The 27,005-nt window shown below is 39.9% G+C and overlaps 1 protein-coding gene across 2 annotated transcripts in view; it reads right to left on the bottom strand.

The window, feature by feature from the left end:
- Positions 1-27,005, bottom strand: part of LOC138747636 (uncharacterized) — a 173,632-nt gene that overhangs the window by 54,683 nt on the left and 91,944 nt on the right. For both annotated transcript variants that reach the window (XM_069907052.1, XM_069907054.1), the window contains exons 27-38: positions 26,230-26,307; positions 22,667-23,038; positions 21,413-21,769; positions 18,312-18,662; positions 15,986-16,117; positions 15,166-15,315; positions 13,103-13,219; positions 11,796-12,006; positions 9,914-10,080; positions 8,910-9,022; positions 5,996-6,074; positions 3,045-3,182 (exon numbers count right to left, since the gene is read on the bottom strand). In XM_069907052.1, the coding sequence (XP_069763153.1) occupies positions 3,045-3,182; positions 5,996-6,074; positions 8,910-9,022; positions 9,914-10,080; positions 11,796-12,006; positions 13,103-13,219; positions 15,166-15,315; positions 15,986-16,117; positions 18,312-18,662; positions 21,413-21,769; positions 22,667-23,038; positions 26,230-26,307 (2,265 nt within the window). The remainder of the gene's footprint in view (positions 1-3,044; positions 3,183-5,995; positions 6,075-8,909; positions 9,023-9,913; positions 10,081-11,795; positions 12,007-13,102; positions 13,220-15,165; positions 15,316-15,985; positions 16,118-18,311; positions 18,663-21,412; positions 21,770-22,666; positions 23,039-26,229; positions 26,308-27,005) is intronic.

Below are 27,005 nucleotides of genomic sequence, written 5' to 3'. Positions count from 1 at the left end.
TATATCTGATTAAAAACGAGATGATTTAACTTTAGACATATGTACTCTATGGACCACTTTAAATTGCAGCAAACAATGTCGTGCACAAAAGGAGGTAGTTATTATTTTTAAACAGTGATTCAGATTTCACCAAAAGAAAGTAGAAATATTCACTGAGAGAGAGAGAGAGAGAGAGAGAGAGAGAGAGAAAGAGAGAGAGAGAGAGAGCTGAGTAACACAAGCTCTTCTGTCAGTATTAAGGTTCTAAACTTGTATTCAACAAATTTGTGTTCAATGTGAAGAATAGAACTCTTCCTCATGAAGGTGAGAGGTGAGAACTTTATTTGCAAACAGGAGTAGAAAAAGGCAGAAAGGCTCTTTTCAAGGTACATGTGTCCACTGCTATCTGAAAGTAAAATGTCCCTATGAAACTTTTCGTAAGCCAAAATGGCATAAAACGAAGAAGCGATTATCATTAATTTATAGGGGAACATTTTTTGACTGCTTCTAGACCTACTGCCCGTGCTCTCCCAACAGCCCGCTATAAGTCCCCACACTGATCCCACTGCCCCAAGCTCTCCCAGCAGCCCGCTATCAGTTCCCACACAGATCCCACTGTCCTGCGGTCTCCCAACAGCTCACTATCAGTCCCCACACTGATCCCACTGCCCTGGGCTTTCCTTACAGCCTTCTATAAGTCCCCACACTGATCCCACTGCTCCGGGCTCTCCCGACAGCCTGTTGAACGCTATTTTAGTTTTTCACCTATTTTCATTAAAGTGAAAATCCTCTTCAGATTTCTTTTGGTTAGCAAAAAAAGGTACTAATGTAGGTCCTTCATAAAAGTGGTGGCTTAAAGCGAACTCTGGAAAAATGGGGGATATCTGTATTATCCCTGTAAATAAAAAAGGTGGCAAGTGATAATGTTCAGTCAAATTTACTGTACAGATAGACTCTGACTTACGATATTTTGAAGTTACAATGGTCAGAATCCATACTTTCGATACCGTGCCTCTTAACACCCATTGCTCTGACTGTCCATCCTGTCATCCTGGCTGCCCGCCCATACTAACTCACGACGCCCTGACCACTGTGCATCTAAACTCCCGGCACCCTGACTGCCCGTGCATCCGAACACTGACGCCACAGCTACCTACGCATCCGAGCTCCCGACACCCTGGCCACCCATGCATTCGAGCTCTCGATACCTCAGCCTGTCACTTCAGCATTCCCATTATCTTCACCATCCAGCAATTAATTTTAGTGCAATGCTTCAAACATTCTTCAAGCCCAGCATTCTTTCAGCTGTGTACATTGCAGTAATGATTTTTTTTCCAGTGTAAATGGCTTTTGAATAAAAGTTTTCAGCATTTAAATAAAAAATAAATTGAAATGAAATCGATCGAGTGCGGTGTTGCTTTGACATGATAATTTCAACTTATGGTGCGAGTCCCGGAACCGAACCACATCTTGTCGGGTGTCTACCTATATTGTTCTGACATCTTTCACAAAGACAATTAACCAGTGAAGATTCAATTATCCAGCTGTGTGGTATGAAATTGCTGGAGAGAACAGTTTATGAAACAATAGGAGCGATTGTCCATCTACAGACGGCCAGTAAATTTTGACGAGTACACTTATGGCAAATCCAAATTCTAAGCTGCACCTGGAGCAGAAAGCAAAGGCAGTAACCAAAGCCAGCTGGGCCCTTTCTACACATGCATGCCAAGTTCCAATAACTTCACTAGGATCTGAATACACTTTTAACTTGGCAACCAAAATGGAAACATCACTAAATTCCTCCTTAGTGAAGGCACAGGCAGATTAAGGTCTGACATGGTTTTATTCACTTTTCTTTGGGTCCATGGGGTGAACAAAACTTGTGTGCACTACACTATTCTCAGAAGCAGCATTCCTGAGGAAAAGCTTCATGGCTAATCATGTTACTGATCAAGAGTCAGGTCAGTGTCAACTGTTGAGATGAAAATTAAGCCCACGCTTCATTTTTGGAGAAGTTGTGAGCCTCGTTGCCACAGTGGAGCAACCACTCCCGTATTAAAATCACAGGCAAAACATCTGCATGTGTAGACTCTGGACAGGTTACATTAAAGCCTATATGCCAACTTGTATTTAGAAGATGTCAGGTGATGATTAATCATAGAGACAGAGGGACAGAGGGAATAGCCTTACACATTGCTCTCCATGGTGGCCAGCTCATGTGGACATGACACAGTACAGCTTCCCTCTGGCTGACATCTCAGCTACTGGCCTGGAAGCAGCAGAATTGGAAGCTCAAACTTCTGTCAGCGCTGGGATTTAGTGAATGCGGCACAGGCACTGATGTCACTGTTGCGTGTCAAAACCGTAAGACACAGGAGAAGAATTAGGCCACTTGACCCATTGAGCCATTTCCACCATTCAAATCATGGCTGATATAGTTGTCCTCTTAACCCCATTCTCCTGCCTGCTCCCTGTCACCATTGACGCCCTTATGAATCAAGAACCATTCAATCTCCATTTTAAATACACCTAATGTCTTGGCCTCCACAGCTGTCAGTGGAAACGAATGCCACAGATTCACCATCCTCTGGCTTTAGAAGTTTTTCCCCATCTCCATTCTTTTAGTCTGAGGCAGTTGAGACTCTTCCATGAGGATCCATAGTACATTAAAGCCATAGGCTTTCTAACTGGACATTTCTTAGCTTGTATGATACAACCCCATTAGGGTAGTTTACTCAAATTAATATACCTGGAATTAGAACTTGGCTTTGTCAACTTAAGTAAAACAGGTGATGTAAAACAGCAAGTCAGCAATTTGCTTTCCCTCTCAATTGGCTTTAATGGAAATACAACTGCTCTTGTTTTGCACTGGAAAACAGTTTAACTCTTTTTCTGCTGTGTAGCTTCACTAAATTGATGGACTAATTTGAAGAGACTGATGCATTCTTGATCTAGCTTATTAAAAGGCCACTCATGATTATAAACTTGAAATTGTCATAAACATCATAGCAAATGCATTGGTAGGCACAGTTAAATAAAAGGTGAAATAAAATGTCGGGACAAACCTGTGGAAATGTGTGAGTCATCTCCAAAACTTCACCAAAAGCAGAATCACTGACAGTTAAAATGGTCAAAACATTCAACTTGCTTGTGTCCAATATTATATTCAGGGACCCTTTTATCTGGTTTGAAGAATAATTAACCTAAAAAGGAAACAAAATCAACAGAAGCAATTTTAAAAGTGGAAACATTGAAATAGACTGCATTTACTTCATTTGCCAAATTCGCCTACAGCCCTATAAAATTGCACTTAAGTTCCCACAAGAGAAATAAAATGCAAGCTGCAGATTGCAGTCAGTGGGCTACACTGGTGCTCTTGCTATTACTTGAAAATTAAATGCAGCCAGAAATTCTTGGCTATGTCCAGGAAATATGATGATAAATTCATATTTGCCTTAATCTTCTGTCAAGAATCTCTTCCTTCATTTGTGTGGCTGAGAGTTTCACTGGACAGTTAATAGCCTTTTCCTCCGTCAATCCATTTGCACATCGAAAGATTTGTACTGTGTGCTTACATTTCAATGAACTGGATGGACTCCCATTCTCAATACCAGAAAACCCCTCAAGGATATTTTAAAAGAATGAGAGCAGAATCATGCCAAAAATTCAAGATGTGCACCTTGAAATTCAATTGCCCTTTTTTTTCCAGTGTTTTATATGCAAAAGCAGAAATGTCCCAGGGTGGCAGATGATTGCAATGATTCTGGGTCAAACTGTGTTCCTGCTATGAACCGTGAATTGTGCTTAATCAGTTTAGACGCAGGAAAGGCACGACGAAGTCATTCGATCTCATCGCTGATTTTCAGTACTGCAGAAGGGATTAGTTCATGCGATTCTGAAGCCCACCTGTTGGGAAACATTTCCAGCCCAGAAGGTTTTAAAAGCACCACTTTCTCTCCATGGGTTTGAAGTAAGAGAAACCTCTATGGGAAGATCTTGGACTGGTTCATGGAACACGGCATGCAAGTCCCCTTTTACTTGTTATTTTCATTGATTTTGGCTATACTGCCCCTCCCTCCAGCCCCCAAGGCACACACACTCCAAACTTAAACTAATGTCCTTTATCCAATTGTACCCTTCCACCAGTCTCCTGACTCCCCCAAACTACCTAGCTGTTCTGATTTGACCACCAAATGCTATTCTCCTAACCTGTGCCCCAGCCAATTCATTCCTAGAACAGCCCTCTTCTTCTTGAGACAATCATACAAACTTATCTCCCACCAATTGTCAAACATGAAAGTCTGCAGATGGTGTGATTGTAGTTTAATAGACAAAAGTGTTGGAGAAACTCAGCAGGTCATGCAGTGTTCTTTATGGTAAAGATACATAACCAATGTTTCAGGCCTGAGCCCCTCCGTCAATGTTTGAGCAAAAAGAAGGCAGGCGTCTGAGTAAAATCGTGGGTGAAGAGGCAAGCAAGAGGTCATAGGTGGACATGGGTGGAAGGGCAGAGGAGAAAAAGACTGGGAAGAGATAGGGGGAGCAGAGAGTTCTTGAGAATGGAGAGGGAAGGAACTGGAGCAAAGGAGACAGGGATAGGGAGAAACAGAGAGGCCAAATGGAATCTGGAGAAGTCGAGGTCAATGCCATCTGGTGGGAGAGGGCCAAGATAGATGTTTATGTGTTGTTCTTCCATTTTAGGAGTGGCCTTGGTTTGGCAGTGCCAGAGTGGGGCGCAGAATTGAAATGGTTGGCCACTGGGAGTTCTCCACAGTTGCAGTGAACAGAGTGAAGGTGCTCAATGAAATGATCTCGTCAATGAACACCTACTCGATTGCTATTCACTGATCATCCTCAGCCCAAACCCTTTACAATTCACAATAGGTCCTTTCAAACCGCCGTGTAAAATGGGGTTAACTGGGTAATTTGCCCGGTTAGTGCCCCAGTTATGCAGCAGTTAGAAAGAGTCTGACCCGGTCAACCCCTCAGAGGTAGTCAGAGAACCCAGTTACACATTCCTAGGTCATGTCCACAGGCGATTTGAAAATGAAAATGGCCAACCTGCTTATTCCGGTGACGTCAACACTTGCGTGCGTGTATCAACGGGCAGCCAGCATCCGAACAGCTGGCAGTACTTCCGGTGAATATGTGATGAGTCATTAAGGGGGGAAAATTCCCCTTAAATTGCCGGGTTGGCAATTTATTGGGTAGATCATCCCTCCCCAACCCCCCCCCCGCAATTTAAAAGGTGCTTCCAGCACCTTTGCCCCAGTAATTGCGCCCGGGTCCCAGGAGGGTTACCCAGGTGCTGCAGTTTAAAAGAGGCTAATACTCTTTCTTGGACCCACCACATGATGATCTACCCAGATTTACTTGTTCACACAGTTTACAAAGGAAAGACCATACCCTTGTACGTGGCCATGTCTTGGGCCTCAGGACTTTCAGTTGGAGGGTCAAGAACCAAACTAGTCACTGGATGGAAGCTGGCATCTGCCTCCCTGGTGTCAATATGTTTTGCTGGTGGGCAGCCAAAGATTCTAATTCAAATGCACAAAAAGCGATGGAACCCATGTGATTGTAAGTACATGGCAAAATATGCCTGGGTAAAATAGCTCTGCCATTGTGCAAAATAAATTTAAGTATGCCTTCCATTCTGAGTGTGCTCCAATACTTTCTGTTCCAGTCTGAGACATATGATCAGCTGCTGTCCATACAGCTGTGGCTGTCGAACTGGAGAGTCATTCAAGCCAAAAAGAAAACACTTTGATTTATATTGGTAAACTCGACCGAGAATTTAAACAAAAACCCCAGACCTCTCAATATAAAACCTTGAATTTACCGGAGGATCATTTTCAGTTTGGGCAAAGAATTAATGGTTCAGAATTGGCCGCCTTCAGTTGAATGGAAAGCAAACTCAGCCAGTATCAATAAATGAGCAACCAAAAAAAAATTTCTCATGGTTGAAATATGAGCTGAAATTTAATGCTTATAAGCCTTAGACATAATAGAAACTTACCTTCGGTGTGATTTCCACTGCCTCAGGAAGATGACGAAGGAGATGAATATTCTGCAATACGATCAGTTGAAACTCTTTACTATAAGGGATGAAGAAAATAATTAAATAGGAAGTTAAGCAAGCTTGAACATTGTAAAAAATAAAATTATACCTGGACAAAAGAGCAGGATGATAACATTAAAACAGTACTGCTGGCATCAGGAAAGAGGTATGGGAGCCACAAGATTTGCACCACCAGGTTCAGGAACAGCTGCTACCCCTCCACCATCAGACTCCTCAATGAGAAATTCAATCAGGGACTCGTTTAAGGACTCTGACTTGTCCACTATTTATTTTTTTCCTATCTCTGTATTGCACAGATTGTTTACATTTCTTTATTTGTTTAATGTGTACGTTGAGTCAGTTTTTTTTTGCACTGCCAATAAGTGGTAATTCTACCTTGCCCGCAGGAAAAGGAATCTCAGGGTTGCATGTAATGTCAGGTATGTGCTCTGACAATAAATCTGAAATTTGAATCTAGAAAAGTTAGTCTCATCTTAAAGCAACAAGACCAAAAGAAAACCATAGATGACTATTTAGTGGTTATGCTACTGCATTTAGAGGTAAGAGTTCACCTTCCCCCCCCTCACCCCCCCCAAGCCAGGCTCTGAAACCAAATTTAACAAACAGAGCAACAGAGCAAGCCAGTGAAAGCAACAGGACTGATGGTAGTTCCAATGGGTTCACTACTTTCCAGCTGGGAAGAGAATTTCTCATTCTTACTTATCCTGACCATTATTACCCAATGTGCTTGTTACGAAGTAGACCAGCAGCAATGGGAATTCACCACAGTAATTTTTATTAATAACTATTAATATAACACTTCTTACTTAATTCTAACTTAACCCCACTATGCGCAAATATATGTGTGTGTGTGTGTGTGTGTGTGTGTGTGCGCATGGCAAAACCAAGACCATTACAGTTTAAGCTTAATTCTGAAGAGATGATTTTAAAGTTCGATCTCAGAAAGCTTTTATGTTGAAACTCTACGTCTTTCCTGCTGTTCAAAAGGCAGTTATGGAGTAAGTGCGAGGCATCAGACTTCTCAAGACTCACTCATTTCTTGGAGAGTTGTTTTCAGAGAATCCTTTCTTCATACGAATGTCCCCCCCACCCCCCCCCCACCACTTGCATGGAGTGCAAGTACTTCAGTACTTCTTTTTCTTCTACGATGATTTCGCAAACCCAGGCAAACCCATGCAAGGATTGACCATTTAAAATGGTCATATTTCAGATGCAAGATTAATTTTGCTTTCTTAATCAAAAGTGACCATTTCAATGGACACAACAAGATCGCCCTTTCTCTTTTAAAGAGACAGTCAGAAGTGGCTATTTTCTTCAGAATCGCTTTTTCAATGCTCCTCCTTTTCATAAGAACACAAGCAGTCTTTTGTTACTGCATTTTAATCCTGTCTTACTTACAGGATAGCCAAGCAACTGCTTCAATCCTGTGTTACGTATTGTTTGGTAAGGTGTTTTCTGGCTTCAGTTTGAAATTAGTTCCCTAATATTCAAAAATGCTTTCTGTTTTGAAGGGTCTTTACCTCATGACATCATTCCCATCTTTGAAGTTTATTTCAAAGATACTTCACTTCTATATACTAAAAGAAATGCGGCTTCATCACAATGGCTGTGCTTGTCAACAAATGTTTCTGAGCAAACAGCTTTGTTTTGAGTTCTCAACGGAGAACAATCATCAGACTTTTATGACTGTTTACACCTTTGAATTTGGAGTCACCCTGTTTTATTAAGCAAACAGACTTTCAGCAGAACAAAGCTTAAGAATACCTGTAATTGTGTGTAATTGTGTCTCTGTAAGTGTGCCCTGTCCACCCTAGAACTAACTTTACTAAGAAATATATATTATACAATTAAAGATTAATAATAACACAATTCCATTACAGTGGTATTTTAACACTTACAAGCAGCTAGTGTCTTATTTACCATCAGAACACATATATAAAATGCCAAATGGAAATCCAGTATATTCCATCCATGCCGTGTATGCTCCTGGTTTCAAAACACAAGTCTGGGTTTTTCTAAGTGTTAGTGTGTAGCGTGTAGGAGGAACCATAATCAATATTCTGATCACTGAATACCATGCATTATTGTATTGGTTTGCAGATGAATTGTGGACATAGGAAATAGAAGCAGGGGTATGCCATTTGACCCCTTGAGCCACTCAATAAGATCATGACTAAAGTTTTATCACAATGTCACATTCCTGGACTAACCCCATATCCCTTGATACCCTTAATATCTAAACATCCATCAATCTCCTCTTGTACATACTCAGAGTCCCAGAAGCTCTTTAGAGTCAAGAATTTCAAATACTCATCCCTGCCCTGAATGGACCACACTGTATTATGAGAGTGTGATCTCTGGTTCCGGAAACCCCTGTTGGGGAAACAGCAACTCTGCATCTAGCTATGCCATGCCCCTTCAACATGATTAACGCGCATTCTTCTAAACTCTGCAGAGTACAACTTAAATGCTCCTCCTGCTACCCTAAGATATAATCTAGTGAATATTTGCTGGACTTCCTCTATCATAGGTATAACCTTCCTTCAGTATGGAGAACAGAACTGGGCACATTACTTGCCGGACTCCTTCCATCACGTCTAACCTTCCTTCAGTAAGGAGACCAGAATTATGCACAATATTTCAGATGTGGGCTCAACATGACACTACATATTTGTTGCAAGTTGTCGCGAGTGCTCAAATCCTTTTGTGGTAGAATCTTCAGGCAGCAGGATTTCGGTCATCTCATGTCTTTAAAACAGAGACTTTCAATCCTAAAACAATTGAAAGATTATAGCACAAGAGTTTATTTATTTACCTCCCTTCAGATTACTGCTGACATCAATCCACTTACTTGTTCGGCTGATTCGTCCCCTCTACGTGTAGTATCAGATTGGCTGTTGGCTCATACTTGACCTTCAAAGATGCATTCAGGTCAGTGTCTTTCAGCATTCCATTCCATTCAGCCTGAGTATAGGATAGTTCAACTAATCAATGACCGTATAATGCTGGAAAGTTGTGCTGTTTCTAAAAGAGTTGTTGGGCATCATCCTCTTTATCAGAGATAAACCCATTCAAAGGCTGGAAACCAAACAACTTTACCAAGTGTCATTTCTATAATTTCATACTGATAAACTTAATAAGACACAATGTCAATAGATTCATTCTGGGCTGAAGGGCCTGTACTGTGCTGTATTGTTCTATGTTCTAAAGGAATAGGAGCCTTTTTTTCTCACCCACATCCCTCTGCCAAGAGGCTAAATCAGTGCCTTATTTGTTGTTATCAGCTTTAGTCTCTCCCTCTCAATCCCTCATCATTAAATTGTGAGGGATATCATTTACTTAAAAAAAATTGCTACAAAGTGTAAATTTATTGACTTAGCTTTGGCCAATATGGAACATCATTTACTAGGCCTCACATCAGTCAGTTTTCCTGAATCCCACTGGACTGATAAACCCTTGTTGAACTGCTGGGACTGACTCCAGAATTTTCTTCTTTGCCTTGTAATTCTGCTGGTAACAGAGTCTTAGGAAACAATAAAGTAGTTCAGGGTGAACCTCTGTTGATAGGACCTGGTCATCTCCTCAAGGCAGGTGCTGACAGGCTGCAGAACTCCCAGCAATTGCAGCTCAAGTCTAAAGAAGCTTCTGCCTATTTACCTTCCAAAAAGAGATACCTTCCCACTCAATTCTCAACTTCCTCTGCTGTGAGATATTAACTGTAAGCATCAACTTCTTGATTCAAAGACAGTGAAAGCGTCTCGCACAATTTTAAAGTTCATGTTGCAAATGACACGCTGTGTTATTCTTTGGAAATCCTTCCCAGCAGGTCCTACTTTATCATGGAACATCAATTACCTTGACTCTGAAGGGGACTCCAAGCTTCTTGATGAGTGGAATTGTATGCTGAACTTCAGCATTAAGCTCAATGGTAGCGCCCAACACAAACTCACTGGAGGCATTCAAGCTTATCTTCATACTCTTGGCATCATATTGAATGTCAACCAGTGACATCAGTTTTGTATCTGAGAATCATAAATAAAAATGAACGGCTAAATGTGTGAGAGTGCACACATACACCATAGCCTCAAATATCATAGGTAACATTGGAGAACAGGCTTGCATGAAAAGCTACTATTTTAGGAACAGTGCTGACCCATGCAGAATAAATGGATTGAATTGTGGCTCTGTTGGTTTAAGAAGCTACTGACAAGCAATTTCCTCAATCTATTTGCAATTATATGAAAACCTAATTAACTGAGCTTTGAAAGTGTTGAAACACAGTTGTAATTTTAACTGTCGGCCCAGTTAGATTTTGACTGCCAACAGATTTGATATTATTTCTTCAATTTTAGTAAAGCAAAACTGCATTAATCCAGCACCCTCAGGACTTGTGTAGTGATGGACTGGGAGAATTTTCCAGACTATTGGATATTACCTCTATTAAAACACCGACACACTTCTAATTCACTTTTTAAAAACATGTTACATGATAGCGTAAGAAATTTTCTGGAGAACTAGGGAGAAAAAAAATAAACAGCTGGAGGATCTCAGCAGTCATGTAGCTGAGCTCCAGTGAGCTTGAAGGGAGTCTCATTTGAGTTTAAAGAGAGCATTGAAAATGGGGCCCGGTGTGTTAATGAGAAAGGGAGTGTGTTAAAGGGAGCATGGGAAATGGAGCCCTGATATGTTTTTTTATTTAAAAAAAGGCATTGGGAACGAGGTCCGGGTGAGTTTTTATAGAGAACACGGGAGACAGCACTTAGAGCCAGATGCCAAAGATTTGGGATTTCTGAACATGTAGAATGCTACCATATTAAGCATTGCTTTATCTATTTTTCACTGTACTTCAGCAGTCAAACCTAGCCATAATCTTAAAAGAACATTTGCAACTGCATCAATACAACATTCCTCTAAGAACTTTATGAGTGGAAATCACAATTATTGCTTGATTTTTAATTATATTAATTATATTAATTATATTAAGCTCATATGAAATGAGGACCCAAATTAATTTTATTCAATAATTTTACAACGGACGAACAGAGGAAGAGCTATCTTATTTACTGGATGTGGATCTCAACCTATCGAGGACCTACAACTGAGACACCAGTGTACAACGGTCTCACTCAACACCCTTCTACTCCCATGTTGCTATGTCGATAGCCACAGCAGTAAAAGGAGCTGGAAAGTTGCAGTAAACATATTTTTGCAAAGGCAATGGAATACAAGGTGGAAGAAATAGGATTCCTCAGTCTAAATACCGACTGAACTGCATTTCATGTTTGCACAAAAATAAAACAGCAAAATGGGAAGGGATTCCACTGATCTGCTTGCGCACTGTGAATGGTAGGGGCTCACTTGCCACAACCACTGCCAGATAGCCTCATGTGATTTCATGAACCTGAGCAATTCAACCTAGCAAACTGTGTTAGGCGTGCATTGACGTTCTGCAAGTAAATTGCCATTAAAATGATGCAAAACGGAGATGAGAAACACAAAACAAAACTTGCCCAATGACAGCCAATTTCTGTGCACATGTTCTCACAATCCCTCACTGAAGCTTGAACATTAACCAAACATCCATTTGCTTATTTTGTGAGATTCAAACGCTATTCTCCACAGGTACAGATATTTTTTTAAAGAAAGATATTGAGTAGATATCACAGTTCCACTTTGAAAATATTGATTCTTTTCATAATAAACCAATGTTTCTCGTACAGCACGTTTAAAATCTTACCAGTTTTTTGGGCATTCAACAGAAGCACAATCTCCTTGGGATAACCAGCATTCGCTAAGTTTCCATTGTTGTGATTATTTCTGACAATTAACTTAAAATGGTCATTATATTTGTAAGTGTTGAATGCATATGCAATGGACTTCTTGCCATCCACAATGATATGAACAGATCCCTCGAGATTAGCAGCAACACCCTGGAAGTTAGCATTGACCTGAAGTAGAAGAATATTAACATAGCACAAAAGTAGCATATGCTACGGGCCCTGCATTTTAAAGGGTCCCCGCATTTATGACAGGACTATGAATTATGACTTAAGCATGTTTGTTTTCCTCTTTGTGCAACAGCTAAGTGGGGATGAGACGCCACACTGACAGTCTGTGTTAATAACCCAAATTGAAGGTGATAACTGGCTAAAATCGCTAACTTGCAATAAGATGATGTCATCTTTAGTCTGCCATTAGCTACATGAGATTGACATCAATTTGAACTCTGCTGGTGCTCAACATCACATATGCCATCACTCATAGTGATATCTCAAGGAACTGGTGCAGTGAACCTTCAGTTAGTATCAAGATAAAATCTAGCCTATTTACATACACCCACTCCCTGTTCATCAGCTACAATTACAATGAAGGTAAAATATTATTAAACTACTTTGTTTGTGTGTATGTGTGTGTGTATGAGTGTGTGTGTATAAGTGTGTGTGTGAGTGTGTGTGTGTATGAGTGTGTGTATGAGTGTGTGTGTATGTGTGTGTGTATGAGTGTGTGTATAAGTGTGTGTGTGAGTGTGTGTGAGTGTGTGTGTATGAGTGAGTGTATGTGTATAATCACAGCATATAAACACACATATATATAAATAAAAACTAATATATAAAAATGAATAAATATAGATATATATATATAGATATATAGATAGAAATATAGATATAAGTAATTTTTTTATATAGATATAGGATATAATTTTTTTAAACTTCCAATTATATTGGTTGAAATATGTTTCTTATAATTAAAATTTTTTTTAGACATACAGCATGGTAGCAGGCCTTTCAGCCCTTGAGCCCATAACCACCCAATTGTAACCAATTGACCTTCAACATGTATGTTTTGAATGGTGGGAGGAAAGCAGACCACCCACAGGAAATTCACGCAGACACGAGGAGAGGATACAACAAACTCCTTACAGGCAGCGCCGGATTCGAATCCCAGTTTGTGGTGCTGCGACCACGCTATAAATGTTAAAATAATCAATATTACAAAATTAATAAAAATAATATATTTTCATTTTATTGACAGGCCACAGTTTACCTGTATATCAATGTGGTCATCTATGAAGAGAGTCTTGAGTAACTCCACATTATGAGTAAGTTTATAGTTCAATGAAATATGATGCGCTTTGTGAATAAAAATCAAATCTTCGATTATCTAATTAAAATATAATCATATTTGCAATGAATGAACCAATGCTTAAATAAACAAACAACAATTAAACAAAGCTCTATATCATTTTAGCAATTAGGGGTCCTGCTGCACCTCTGATTCTAATTTGATTTATATGATTTAGGTTAAAAGTATAGTGAATAGTTATGAGTTCTTCTGTTATTGATGATGTCACTTGATGCCAATAAATTGAAACGTGCCATAAACGTCAAATTTGCCACACATAGTAAATTAAGTCACAGGGAATGAACACTGATATTTGTGAATACACAATCCTCAAAGTAAATACTTATTTACTCAGTTCTCCACAAAGACCTGGCCTTTACTGAATCTTTTTTTCAAATCCAAATTGTTCTCAATAAATCTTTTTACTGTCTCACTCTTCCCTGTAACCCTCTCCAATATTTCGTCCTCCTCACACACTGGCTTACAGTGTGTTCTCTACTCTCTCATTGCAGATAATGAAGTGCCATGGACAACCAATCTCTATACACCACCATCCCCCATACCAAAGGTCTCAATGTCCTTTTTTTTTAAAGATTAGATTCAACTTTATTGTCATTGTCCCAAGTACAATACAAAGCCAATGAAATGCAATTAGCATCAAACCAGAAAAAAATAGTGCTATTTACAAACAACTGTGACCTGCCTTTCCTTCTTTCTCAACAACAAGGAGTCCCCCTCTACCACCACTTCCTCTGGCAGAACTTTTTCTCGCTCTCAGTAACTGCTCCTTTGACCTATTCTACTTTCTCTAATTCAAAGGTGAAGCCATGGGTCTGCCATTTTGTGTGTATGAGTTGGCTATGTGGCAATCCATGCTACAAGTGTACACAGGCAAGGCTTCTCAACTCATCCAATGCTCCATTAACAACTACATTGGTTTGGCCTCATGCATCCATGATGAGCTCTTCAACCTCCACTTTGGTGCTAATTTTCACCTCCAACTCACTTGGTCCATCTCTGGCCTCTTTCTCAATATCTCTGTGTCCATCTTGGGAAACAAACTCTTCACAGATGTTTTCTACAAATCCACCAACTCCCACAGCTACCTCGACTATGCCCTTACACATCCTGTCTCCTGTAAGGATTGTATTCATTTCTCTCAATTCCTCCATTTCCTTCACATCTGCTCCCAGGATGAGGACTTCCATTCCAGAACGTCTGAGATGCTCTCCTTCTTCAAAAATTGTGGTTTCCCCTCTCCTGTCTTCTATTCTGCCTTGCGCACATTTCCTTTATTTCCCACACATCTGCCTTGGCCCCCTCTGCCCCTAAACGCAACAAGGACAAGATTCCCCTTGGTTGATGGACACAGTTGAAGGTGATAATGCTAAGTGACTGTTCGTGTATGTGTTTTGGAATAATCACCTGAAATCAATAATTGTTCTGCTATTTAGAATAAGTAAAGTCAGGTAATGATCAAGTACAATTTGGGAAAACTGAACTCATCCCTAAAATGTAGAGCCCTTAATCTTGACTCCCAATTATATGTTGGGTGACCACAATAACATTATCTTCCTATGTAGATTATATCAAAGATTTATGACTGAAGAAAATCATTTTTTTAAATACATGTCCTAAATGTAGTTTTCACTAATTGTTGTTTTTGGCCTTTCAATCAGCATTTCTTGTCAAAGTGCTAAGTAATCATCTACCTCATACTGCAAATGACAGCAGCAAATGAAGGACAATAACCTCTTAGATGATGTCATGGTAATATCCGAATGACTCATTGACCATTGATGAACACTGATTATCTTTCAAAAACTTCAAAATTGATAGCCTTGTTGAAAGCAACAAGTTCACCTTTGTTTTGTGAAATACTGAAGTTACCCATTATAAATAAGATTTGAAATGGTTGGTCGAGTTTTGAAACATTCAGTAGAATTCCTCAATTGGAATCAGTATCAGGTACTGCAATGCTTTACCTGCTTCCCGTCAACAATAAATCTGACGGACCGCTTGTAGATGTCATCCTGTCTCTCAGCTGTCAATACAACAACTGTATTCTCTGGAATGCCGAGCTTTGTGGCACCTTCAATGTTGTGAAGTAGCAAGGCATCGATCTCATGCTTATTCTTGATGGGGAGAAAGTGTCAAAATTACTATTTGTAATTGTACACATCACTTATCGTGCATAGTTTTTTTATGTCTAAAGAATGCTTTATGTTCCGTTGGTATGATATCACAAATGAGTCACATTAATGGCTCATATTATCAACTGCAAATTTCGTGAAGGGATTTTATTTCGTGAAGGGATTGTGCTTTAATTATAGTGCATTACAGTATAATGCTTCACATTTAAGTGCAGACAGTCCCAAGGTTATGAACGTCTGACTTACAGACGAATCGTACTTATGAACGGACTACACCCAGCTTCAGTGGTTTGTTGGTTCAAGGAAAGAGAACACAGTCCGCCATTTTAAGACGGATCATGGTTATTTACCCATGTAACCATGTCTCCAAATTGTAAATCCAATGCAAAAAAAACCTTCCTTGATGTCTAGTTTAAGAAATTTGACTAACTGACACTAAATAAGAACCATACTTACCTGTTCTGACTTTCCTACAAATTCGATTTAAAGGCAGACTAAGGAATGGATCTCGTTCATAACCTGGGGACTGCCTGTATTCCCTCACTGGTCAATTACTTTATTTCTCTCAATACATTTTTTGTTCATGCATTCCATCCAGTTTAAATATATGCGCCATCGAGGAGAGATTAGTAAAACTGCACGAAGTACTTACCGCAGCAGCCTTTAGAGTTAGTTGACCTTCTAGCTTGGTTTGATCAACATTTATCTGCATGTGGGACTCAAAGCTACCTCCATTAACAACAATATAAGCTGATCCATCAATCTCCAGTGGTGCTCCCAGTTTCTGAAACAGAATGTATTGACATAATACAAAACAAAATTCATCTGGAAATAATTGAACCTAGAGGATCTCTTTCAACAAACAAGTCATCATGTGTGCTCAAAAGAGCTCAGCCTTGATATACTATTCGGCAATGCACACTTCTTAAATGCTGTGTAATAGACCATATCTAAATTCTGATCATGGTGCATGATCAGGTACTCTGTGTATGCATTAGATACATTGAATTAAGCACTTCTATACATTGGACTGGCTTCCACCTTGTACATTACATACTAGAGTTAATGGGTTGGCGATTTAATGGTGCAATCCTCCACCTTCAACCCATTAAACGCACCTAGGTCTCAGGAAATCTACCCAGGTGGGGCAGTGTAAAAGAGGTGCCACATAGTGGAGGGGAGGGGGCAGTTATTGACAGAAGTGTTCAAGGTTGGACCTATCTTGAGGAAGATCGGTATCTTAGACTTCTTGGAGTTAGCCCCTTTAAGTGACACTGAAGTAAATCTCAACCCATTAAGCCCGATTTCAAAGTTTGCATGCCTTCTCAAAGGGGAATTTTACATCAATTCAATTGCCGAATGTTTTACCAGCCTCCAAGAATTCACGTAATTAGCAAACCTCTGGAATTGCTTTCCACATGTACAAAATTTGCTCAGGGAATGGGTCAGTCCGGATTTTTGGATTTTCCGGATTCTCAGGTCATACTTTAAAAATTCAAATTTAGGGAGGAATAAAGAAGAGATGAACAGGTAAATTTTGACCATTTATTCATTAGCAAATATCGTGTGATTCATTTATCAAATCAAGCAGTTTTAAAGAAAAATAAAGTCAACACTTGACAAAAAGAGGGGTCACTTGTTGCCGCTGTGCATTCGTGGCACTGAATCATGCACACAAAAGCCCCCTAAATTCACAAAGTAATGAGAGTTTCTGAAAAATCCAGATTTTGGGGTGGTCGGGATTTCTGGCATCTGAATTTCTGGACGTCTACTGTATACATTGTAAACATTACACTACATTTTTAAGGTAACTTAGGGATACAGCAGAGAGAACTCCCCCCACACCCCCCCCCCCCCACATCTCGCTCGCCCATGTTGGTAGATCTCACTCCTGGTGGAAGTTGGTGATTTGCATTAGACTGGAATAAACCATAACACATGTTTGTGGCTTCATATTTGGAGCATAATCTTTTTCACAAGATCACAAGACAAAGGAACAGAAGGGGGCCACTAGGCCCATCGAGTCTGTTCCATAAATCTACACTAAGCTCCTATACACTAGTTCCAATTTCCGGCCTTTTCCCCATATCTCTTGATGCCCTCACTAATGAGATACTTGTCCATTTCTTTTTTAAATACTCCCAGTGATCTGGATTCCACCGCCTTATGTGGCAGTGAGTTTCATGGATCCACGACCCTCTGGCTAAAGAAGTTCTTCCTAATCTCTGTTTTATATGGATAACCTTTAATTTTCAGACGATGACCCCTTACATGGTTAGCATAACAGAGCCAGTGACTGGGGTTTAAATCCAGCACTGTCTAATAAAAAGTTTGTATGTTCTCCCTGTGGCCTGCATGGGTTTTATCTGCATTCACCAGTTTCTTATTTTAATCTCATTTCATTTTTAAGGTACACCATGGTAACAGGCTCTTCCAAATCCACCTGTGTGACTAATTTGCCGATCAACCCTGTACATTTTTATAATGTTGGAGGAAGCCAGAGTACCTGGGGAAACCCGCAGGCAGAACGTACAAACTCCCTACTGACAGGGCTGAATTAAAGCCAGGATGTTGGGACTGTCGTGGCAGGTAATTGAATGGAACAGATTTCATGGGCTGTATCATTAAACTTAAAAAAAATTAAATAGCTATAAATGTTAAACTGTCGCAGCTTGATCGACACATAGAGCTTTAATTCATTGATGGGACAGCAATTAAACAGAAATTTCCAGAGGCACTGACGTTACTTCTGCTCAATGCATGCTAGTGCTAGCATTAATTAATTTTATTAGACAGGGGCTCGAACATGAGATATGCTTTCCCGTGGAAAATTAAGATAGTTAATTGATTCAATATTGGCCACTCATATAACAGAACAGAATCAGTACATCATAATGCAAAGAAGCCTCATTAGATATTAATTAAATTCATAAATAAGCTCCAACATTCATACCACCAAGAAAACATATTAATTGTACCTGCAGCATTTTGCATTTATTATCGAGTAAAAAGTTTATTTCTGTTTTATTTTTCACTTGAAGACGTCCACTTGTTTGAAGGTTGCAGGTGCCCAATGTCAAATCCAATTCAAACTCAGATTTTGCACTTTTTTCTGCTGTGAGCACAAGCTTGTTGTGGGCTGGAATTCCTTTTAACTCTGGCAATGTGTGTTCAAAGGTAGCATCTATGTTGAGTTTTGGGTCACACCTTGACCTTAGCTCCAAGTAAGCACTGTTGCCTTCTAATTGGATGCTGGTTAGAAATTCACCTTTACAACCATCGATCTGAAAGGATCCGTTACACTGTGAATGGGCTGGGATCATGAAATTCTGAAAAAATATATCTTTGATTAACAATATTTCATAAATTTGTCTAAAACAAAAGTTTTAACTTTCAGTAAAATGGATAATCATAGAGATATAAAGAGTAATTTATCTCAAAAATCTTATGTCAAATGTCATTTAAATTTAAACAGCAAAATTTTTAAAATCAAGTAACTTTCAAGCAAAACTGGAGGAGAAAATCTGTAGAAAGATTGCAGACAGCTTCAGGAAACATAAGATTATGATAGTCAGACATTTTAATATTCCACATATTGACTGGGACTCCCATTCTGTAAAAGGGTTGGATGCCTTGGAATTTGTCAAATGTGTTCAGGAAAGTTTATCTACTCAATATTTAGAGGTATCAGCTAGGGAAAGTGCAATACTGGATCTCCTGTTTGGGAATGAGACAGGACAGGTGAAAGAAGTATGCGTAGGGGTATATTTTGGGTCCAGTGATCACAATATCATTAGTTTCAAGTTAGTTATGGAGAAGGATAGGTTTGGGCCTCAGGTTGAGATTCTGAATTGGAGAAAGGCCAATTTTGAGGAAATGAGGAAGAATCTATAATGCGTAGATTAGGATATGTCGTTTTCGGGCAAGGTTATGCAAGGTAAGTGGAGGACCTTCAAAGGAGAAATTTTGAGACTACAGAGTTTGTATGTTCCCATCAGGATTAAAGAAGGCAAGATTAGCAAACATAGGGAAATTTGGTTTTTGAGGGATATTGTGGATCTTTTGGAAGAAGAGAGAGGTGTATAGCGGGTATAGCCAACATGGAGCAAATGAGGTACTTGAGGAGTATAAAAAGTGCAAGAAACCTCAAGAAAGAAATCAGGAAGGCTAAAAAAAAAAAGATGAAGTTGCTTTGGCAGACAATGTGGAGAAAAGTCCTAAGGGTTTCTACAGGTATATTAAAAGCAAAAGGATAGTAAGGAATAAAATTGGTCCCCTTGAAGATCAGAGTGGTCGGTTTTTTAAAATCAGTATTAACTCAGGAAAAGGGCACAGAGTCTTGGGAAGTAAAGAAATCAAGTAGTAAGGTCATGGAATCTGTATAGATTAAAGAGGAGGAAGTGCTTGCCGTCTTAAAGCAAGTAAGGGTGGATAAGTTCCCCAGGGCCTGACAAGATATTCCCTCGGACATTGAGGGAGGCTAGTATAGAAATCACAGGGGTTCTGACAGAAATATTTAAAATGTCCTTAGGCACAGGTGTGGTGCTGGAGGATTGGAGGGTAGCTCACATATTTATGTTGTTTAAAAAAGGCTCCAAAAGTAACTCTGGAAATTTTAGGCCAATGAACGATGTCAATAATAGATAAATTATTGGAAGATGTTCTAGGAGATCGGATATACAAGTCTTTGGATAGCCAGAAAATGATTAGGGATAGTCAACATGCATTGTGAGTGGTAGGTCATATTTAACCAATCTTATCGAGTTTTTTGAGGCGGTTACCAGGAAAGATGATGAAGGAAAGGCTGTGATGTTGTCTACATGGACTTTAATAAGGCAAGGCCCCACATGGGAGGTTAGTCAGGAAGGTTCAGACATTCGTGGTGAAATAGTGAACTGGATTCGACAATGGCTGGATGGGAAAAGCCAGAGAGTAGAAGTGGATGATTGCTTCTCAGTTTGGAGGCCCGTGACTAGTGGTGTGCCTCAGGCATCCGTGCCGGGAACATTGTTGTTTGTCACCTATATCAATGATCTGGATGATCACTCCACATACACCTGTCATAATTCTTTCATTGAATAATCACTCCAACACTATCCAAAGTTAAACTAATGGAATATATACTTGCCTGCAGACATTGATACAGAACATAAAACCATTTATTATTATGTCCACTAGCTTCAAAACTGCTTTAAAATTGTTCAGAACTTCAGAATAAATGGATTTTCACATTAGATAACTGATAACCCAGAAAGCCAATGTAATTGGTTTCAATTGAAATTACAGACTTTGATAATAACTAAAGTTGTACAAAGTTTTAAGGTTTTGGGTGAATGGATTTAAACATTTTTAATTAAATTTATATCTGTGTCTTTATTGGTTGCACTTATTAATGGTTCATTATATTTTAGTCATACCCTGGGTTATGGTTCAGAGAATAATTTGAGAAATCTTTTGTTGTACGCCAGGAGTGTTCAGATCTGGGACAGTCAGGACATTAAAGCAGGAGTATGAAGAAACAAAGGCAAACCAGATAGACACAATCAGATTGGTATCATTTAATATATGTGATCTTATCCACGAAAGGGGACCTCTTAACCTGGCCTTGAATTGAATAGATGTGGTAAAAGGGTACATAAGAGGATATAACCAAGGTTACATACTTGTGGTTTCAAAATCTAACTAATCTCACAATAAATGTGTTTCATTGGACTCTGTGGTGATACAACCATTTGGACTGTCTGTGCCTGCCTGCGCCTGTCTGAATTCCTTCCTCCCTACTGCAGGGGCAACCCACTCAACCTGCAGCCAGGTAACCTGGGAGTCTGGCTCCACCTACTCTCTGCCAAGCACTGGCCCCATACAAAGGCTCACGCCGGCCCTTGGGTAGGAGTAGAGCACATGGAGCCAGAAGGGAGCAAAAAATTGTGAGCAAGTTTTAAGCTAATTAAAGCCTGTAGTCCAGCCTTTGTAGATTGAGCTTGTTTCAGCGCATCACAGACTCCAAAATGATGCAGTATGCAAGCAGCTTCAAAGGCTTTTATAATTTTATTTATAAGAAATTTTAAGTCAGTTCTACCTGTAGAACTTGGCAATCTGTTTCTGAGACCCACGTCCACTCTGCTTTCGAGCCATCATTCAAGTTACCATTGGCTACAAATTTGCAATTTCCAGACTGCAGCAGAAGTGAACCATCCATTTTCGCTCCCTTTGCAGCAGACAGATGAATTCGACTCTCACTGGGAAGGCCTTGGCTACTCAGCTCTGGAACGGAGTGCTTCAGAAACCCCTGCACTGTATACTTGGGATCACACAATGCTTTCAGATGAAACTCAGCTGTTTTCTCATCATTGAGCACATTTCCTTTTATTGAAATATTGCAGCTGTTAATATCCAAGGAACCACTGGTTTCCAGATTCAGCGGAACACCCACTCTCTGTGGGAAAATGAATTGAAATGTTCATTTAGATATGCAAGCAACCAGAGATCAGAATATATAATATAAAATTTGGACCATTTGTTCTGGCAGAACACGGTCTTTGTAATCTATTCTATATTGGTACTGAAATACTTGTTGCAGACAGACTTAGAGGCCTAAATATCTTCACTGCTCTGGTAGATATTAATTGTAATTTTGCAGCATTAAATGGCTTCAAAATTCACCAGTGTCTATAATAGACTGGGGAATGATTCTGATGTTTCCTGCAGACTTGTTTAGGGGTGGAGTCTGAATTTGGATGGGTGGGTTTTCATGTCCCTCATCTCAACATTCTTGGATGTTATCAACTTTTCAGTCACTGTATTCAGTCTTTCCCTTTTAGTCTGCCAAAATTTTCATGATTTTGAAGAGTTTTTTCAGCCACAAATGAATGCATTAAATAAATTAACCACTTGATTAGCGTTAGTGTTGTGGTTAACATGACCTTATTACAGCACCAGAGACCCAGGTTCGAATCCAGCACTGTCTGTAAGAAATTTGTACATTCGCCCCGTGACCTGTGTCGATCTCCTCCGGTTTCCTCCCACCTTCCACAAAGTTCAGGGTTGTAAACTAATTGGGTGTAAATGCATAACAGGCCCTGAATTGGCTTCTCCCGTATTGTAAATAATGCAAATATTATTTGAACAGCATTTAACATTAATTGTCTGGAAATAACTGTTTTGCACATAACTCTGTACTTCAAAATGCAAATTTCAACTCCCTGCCAATCAATTTTAATGCAAGTTCACAATTTTGCATCAAAAACATTCCTCTCTTTGGTGGGGTTAGTGATTACAATGTGCCCAACTTCAAAATTGGCAATCAAGTTCTATCAAAAGCTCTATTCCATACCTCCAGTGTGGGACATCTGTTCATAAGAGAAATGGACCAATTAGTTTTTATTCCCTCCTTCCTATTGCCAGGGCCTTTGAAATTGCCAACAGTTCTCAAGCTACATTCCCCAAAGGCAAACTCGAGAGATGCCTCGAGCTTTTTCTCTCTGCTTGTTCGCATCAGCAGTCTGTTATCTGTTGGGACACCTATGGTGACTAGTGAAGGAAGGGAGTGCCTGAAACCAACGTCAATGCTGGGATTTGATGCCCATATTGTCTGCGTTTCAAGTAGGGCAAACTTGTTGTCCATTTGGAGGTGGCCGATGAAATCTGCTTCAAAATGGTCAGTCCTCATTGTGCCATTCATCAGGAATCTTGCTGGGATTGTGTCCTAAAATATGAAAGAAAGAAGTTAACTTTTCATTGGTACAAAAACATGTTTCCTTTATTGAAGTCCCAGTCAATTTTTTAATAAAGTATTAAAGCTTCTTTAAAATGCCAAAAGTTCAACACGTGGAATTTATGAGCTTCATGGTTGGACGTTAATTATGGTCAAAACTAGACTTTTTAAACAAGCAACTTTATTCTCACACTTTACTGCAGGAAAGAGTTGAGCCTACTTAATGTGTTCAGGCAACACTACAGACAGCATAGATTAATGTTGTCCGTGGCTGAATTTTAAATCTTTATACTTTTGTTGCCGTGCCTCAGAAACTGCATGAACAGTGTTCAGGTACAGCAAGCAATGGGCAAGTTGTTAGTGATTTGTCTCAGCATTATTTTCAATACATGCATTGACGTTACTGTTGAAAAGTGATTCCGGTAAATATAATGGAAAAAAATCTTCTTATCCAACGTATATACCAGCTCATTCATCATGGACATCATACTTATCGTTGTTCATTGGCCATAGGACATCAAAATTGGGAGGACAGGTAGGCAGCTGAACCTTCAAGCCTGCTCTGCATCAGCTCCATCTTCCTGCACCATTCTATTATCGCCTAATTCTTTTGAAATCAAGAAATCTACCAGACTCCATTTTGAATGAACTCGGGGCCAGAGACTTCATGGCTCTGCTGGATTCATCGATGCCCGAGTGAAACCTTTTATCTTCATCTCAACCCAAACTGGCCTACCCACATTCAGAGACTGAAACCCTTTGTTTTAGATTTGTCAGCACTCGTGAATCCAGTGCTGTAAGAATCATCTTTCCTTCTAAACCAAATATAATTTTAGCATTCCAAAGACTAGGATCGATGAATCTGTTCGGCTCCAGCTACAGGAAAGGGACAAGATTACCAAAAGTGTACAAAATGCTGCAGGTTTACTCTCACCAAGACCCCATATAATTGCAGTAAAGCTTCTTTATTCCTGAGCCCAAATCCTCACTAAACAATTTTGAACACACGTATTGCCTTCCTGATTGATGCAGTCAATGACCCCTTTGAACAACAACACTTCTCAATCAGTAACCATTTAAAAATTAATTTGCTTTTCTATTTAGAACACCAGAATGAATAACCTCACTATTTTCAATATTACATATCAACTGCAATGTACTCACTCACTTTACCTGAATCCCCTGTGTAACATGGTCCTCCCTGCCAAGCTCATTTAGTATCATCAGTAAACTTGAAAATGTAAACTTTGGTTACCTCAATCAAATACTGATTGTGAATAGCTGGGGCCCGTGCACCAACCCTTGCTACTCACAGCTAGGCAAGTTCAGAAAGTCTAGCTTTATTCCCTCTCTTCACTTTCCATTCTGCTGACAAGTTCTCAAACCATGAAATTATATTTCTGCCAATTCCATGTGTTTAACCTTGTTGACCAACCTCTGATGTGGGAACTTGTCAAAGGCCATAATGCATAACATTACTGATTCTCCCTTATCTCTTTCATGGCCACATCTTCACAGAACTCCAACAGATTAGTCACACGTGATTTCCCTTTCTCTTAAATTTGTGCTGATTCTGCACACAGACTCAGAGGAGCTCTCTGACTGCTTAAAGTTTGCAGGTGGCAGCACTCAAATCAGCCTCTCGACTTATATTATGAGAAAAATAGTGGTTTGGAACACCAGATGGGAAGGTTTCAACCAAACCCCTGAGAACAATTCAGGAGTTTCAACTTTTCATATCTGGTTTTCATCTAAGATGGCAAAAATCAACAGGGATCAAGATAAATGGCAGGACAAATGTAAATCAATATTGCAGTCACCTCTGCCAGATAAAAATCGATGAAATGAACATCAAACATTAGAAGATTTCTTCCCGATATACATAAGTATAACAATTTCATGCAAAATGGTTTCATTCTGTGAGCAAATGAAACCAGACAGTGATGTATCACTGGTGGGCTTCATGTTTAATTGTAGTATATAATTACACACACACACATGCACAACAGCTTTAGTTTTAGCCTGTTAGTTTTTAATTTATGAACGATCCAATCATAGCTTTGAATGTAGGCCAAAACTTGAGGAGCAATGAAAATAATTAAAAATAGTGAAACGTGCATTCATTTTGACACGTTTCCTTCTACCTCAAAGTAAGGGCACTGGCTGTCAATTTCCAAGTTCCACTTTGTAAAAGTCCTTCTGCTAAGATGGCCAGTTGCAGTAATTCTGCAGGACCCCGTCACGGCTTCCAAAATGATGTCCACGTTGTTCTCCAACGTAGCAGCTCCTGCAATGATCTTGTTGCTTCCAGGTATTCTCCACGTTGGGATAGCATGTTGGAGGAACAAGTTCAATCTGCGTCTTTTGCCCCAAATTGCCCTCACTTTCAGTGCAAGAGGCTTTCCATCAAATAGTACATTTGCAGCTATTTCAACTGAATTATTTCTGAAATAAACCACGCTCTTTGACTGAATACTTCCAGGAATTGCCAAGGATTTTAATCGCCTCATTCTCTGCCACATATTCCAGGTTAATGTAGCTTTTTTCGTGAAGATGTGCAGCTTCCCACTTGTATTGAAATAGTTCTCATTGTCTTGCAGTTCCAAATCACCCTTGTAGAGATTCTCTTGAACTTCTCCATTTGCTTGGAAGGAAAATCTCCTTTCTCTTCTGGTTCTCCCACTCTTGACCTTGTGCTCCCATTTGATTTTGGCACTAAAGGAATCAGTGCATTTTGTGGTAACATTCAGCAGAATAAACATGTTTCTGGACAAGGCCCGAAGTGATCCCATTAAATCACAGATTTTTGGTCCCACCAAGCCTCGAATTTCCATAGATTTATTAAGGAAGTTACTACCTGGCTTCAAGTAGGAACCTATCCAGTGCCATTCAAGATGTGGCTTATCTACCAATATACTATTTAATAAAATTGTCTGCCCATCAGCTATTAGCTGAAATACTGCCACTTGTTTATGTGCAGCGTTATTATAAAAGGTCATCACTTGTGCATCACTCGGGAATCCCAGAGATTGCAATAACTTGAAAGTATGACGAAGTCTTGCTCTTAAACCTCGCCTGGATACTAAATTCATGCAACCTTCAAAGCTAAGACCCTGCTTGCTGCGTCTAATCTCTAGAACTGAGCAATATCTGTGGCGCCGTTTCGTAAGAGAAATCTGTACCTCAAAAGGTTTAATGCCAACAGTTCCAGAACAGTGTCCCAAAAGCAGCTTGTGGGAAATTTCTCCACTGCAGTTTACCTGCAAAGACACACAGAGAACAAAAAAAAATAACTAAATAAAGATAGGAAAAAACCCAAACTCATTGATGAGAAAGCAGTTCTGATGAACAAAGACTGTTTATTTGCTCTTGCACATACACATTCTACAGCTTGAGATTTTTTTTAAACTGAAACATTTGGCTTTGATATGGTCCCCATGCTATCCCAGTGGATTTGTGGACAAACTAAATGCTCTGCATTTCTATATCTGCAACCTAATGTAAAATAACCTGTCTGATGGCACTTCCTTCCTTAGGGTAGTCAAAACTAATAGGCTTGAAAAAGGGTGTACAAATATTCTTCTTCCTAAAATCCAAATCCAGTCTGTTCTCTCTTTCCCATCCCCAGGTACCACTCTCACTCCAACAGTCTACACACAACTACAGTGAACCCTCGTTAGAACACGATTCGTTAATCCGCGGCATCGTTTATAGCGTGGGTGTCTATGGACCCCAAACTGCTAAGGGGCGGGATGATTGCCATCAGCCTGCAACTCAACTCCCCGTGTCTGACAGCCCCTGTCCCTGCACCTGACAGCCCCCTCTCCCCACTGCCTGACAGCCCCTGTCCCTGCACCTGACAGCCCCCCCTCCCCGCTGCCTGACAGCCCCTGCCCCTGCACCTGACAGCCCCCCCTCCCCGCTGCCTGACAGCCCCCCTCCCCACTGCACCTGCCCC

This window comes from Narcine bancroftii, chromosome 12, assembly GCF_036971445.1.
Source record: "Narcine bancroftii isolate sNarBan1 chromosome 12, sNarBan1.hap1, whole genome shotgun sequence".
In the NCBI taxonomy this organism is placed as follows: Eukaryota; Metazoa; Chordata; class Chondrichthyes; order Torpediniformes; family Narcinidae; genus Narcine; species Narcine bancroftii.
The sequence above is the reverse complement of the archived record's forward strand: the minus strand, read 5'-3'. Positions and strand labels throughout refer to the sequence as shown.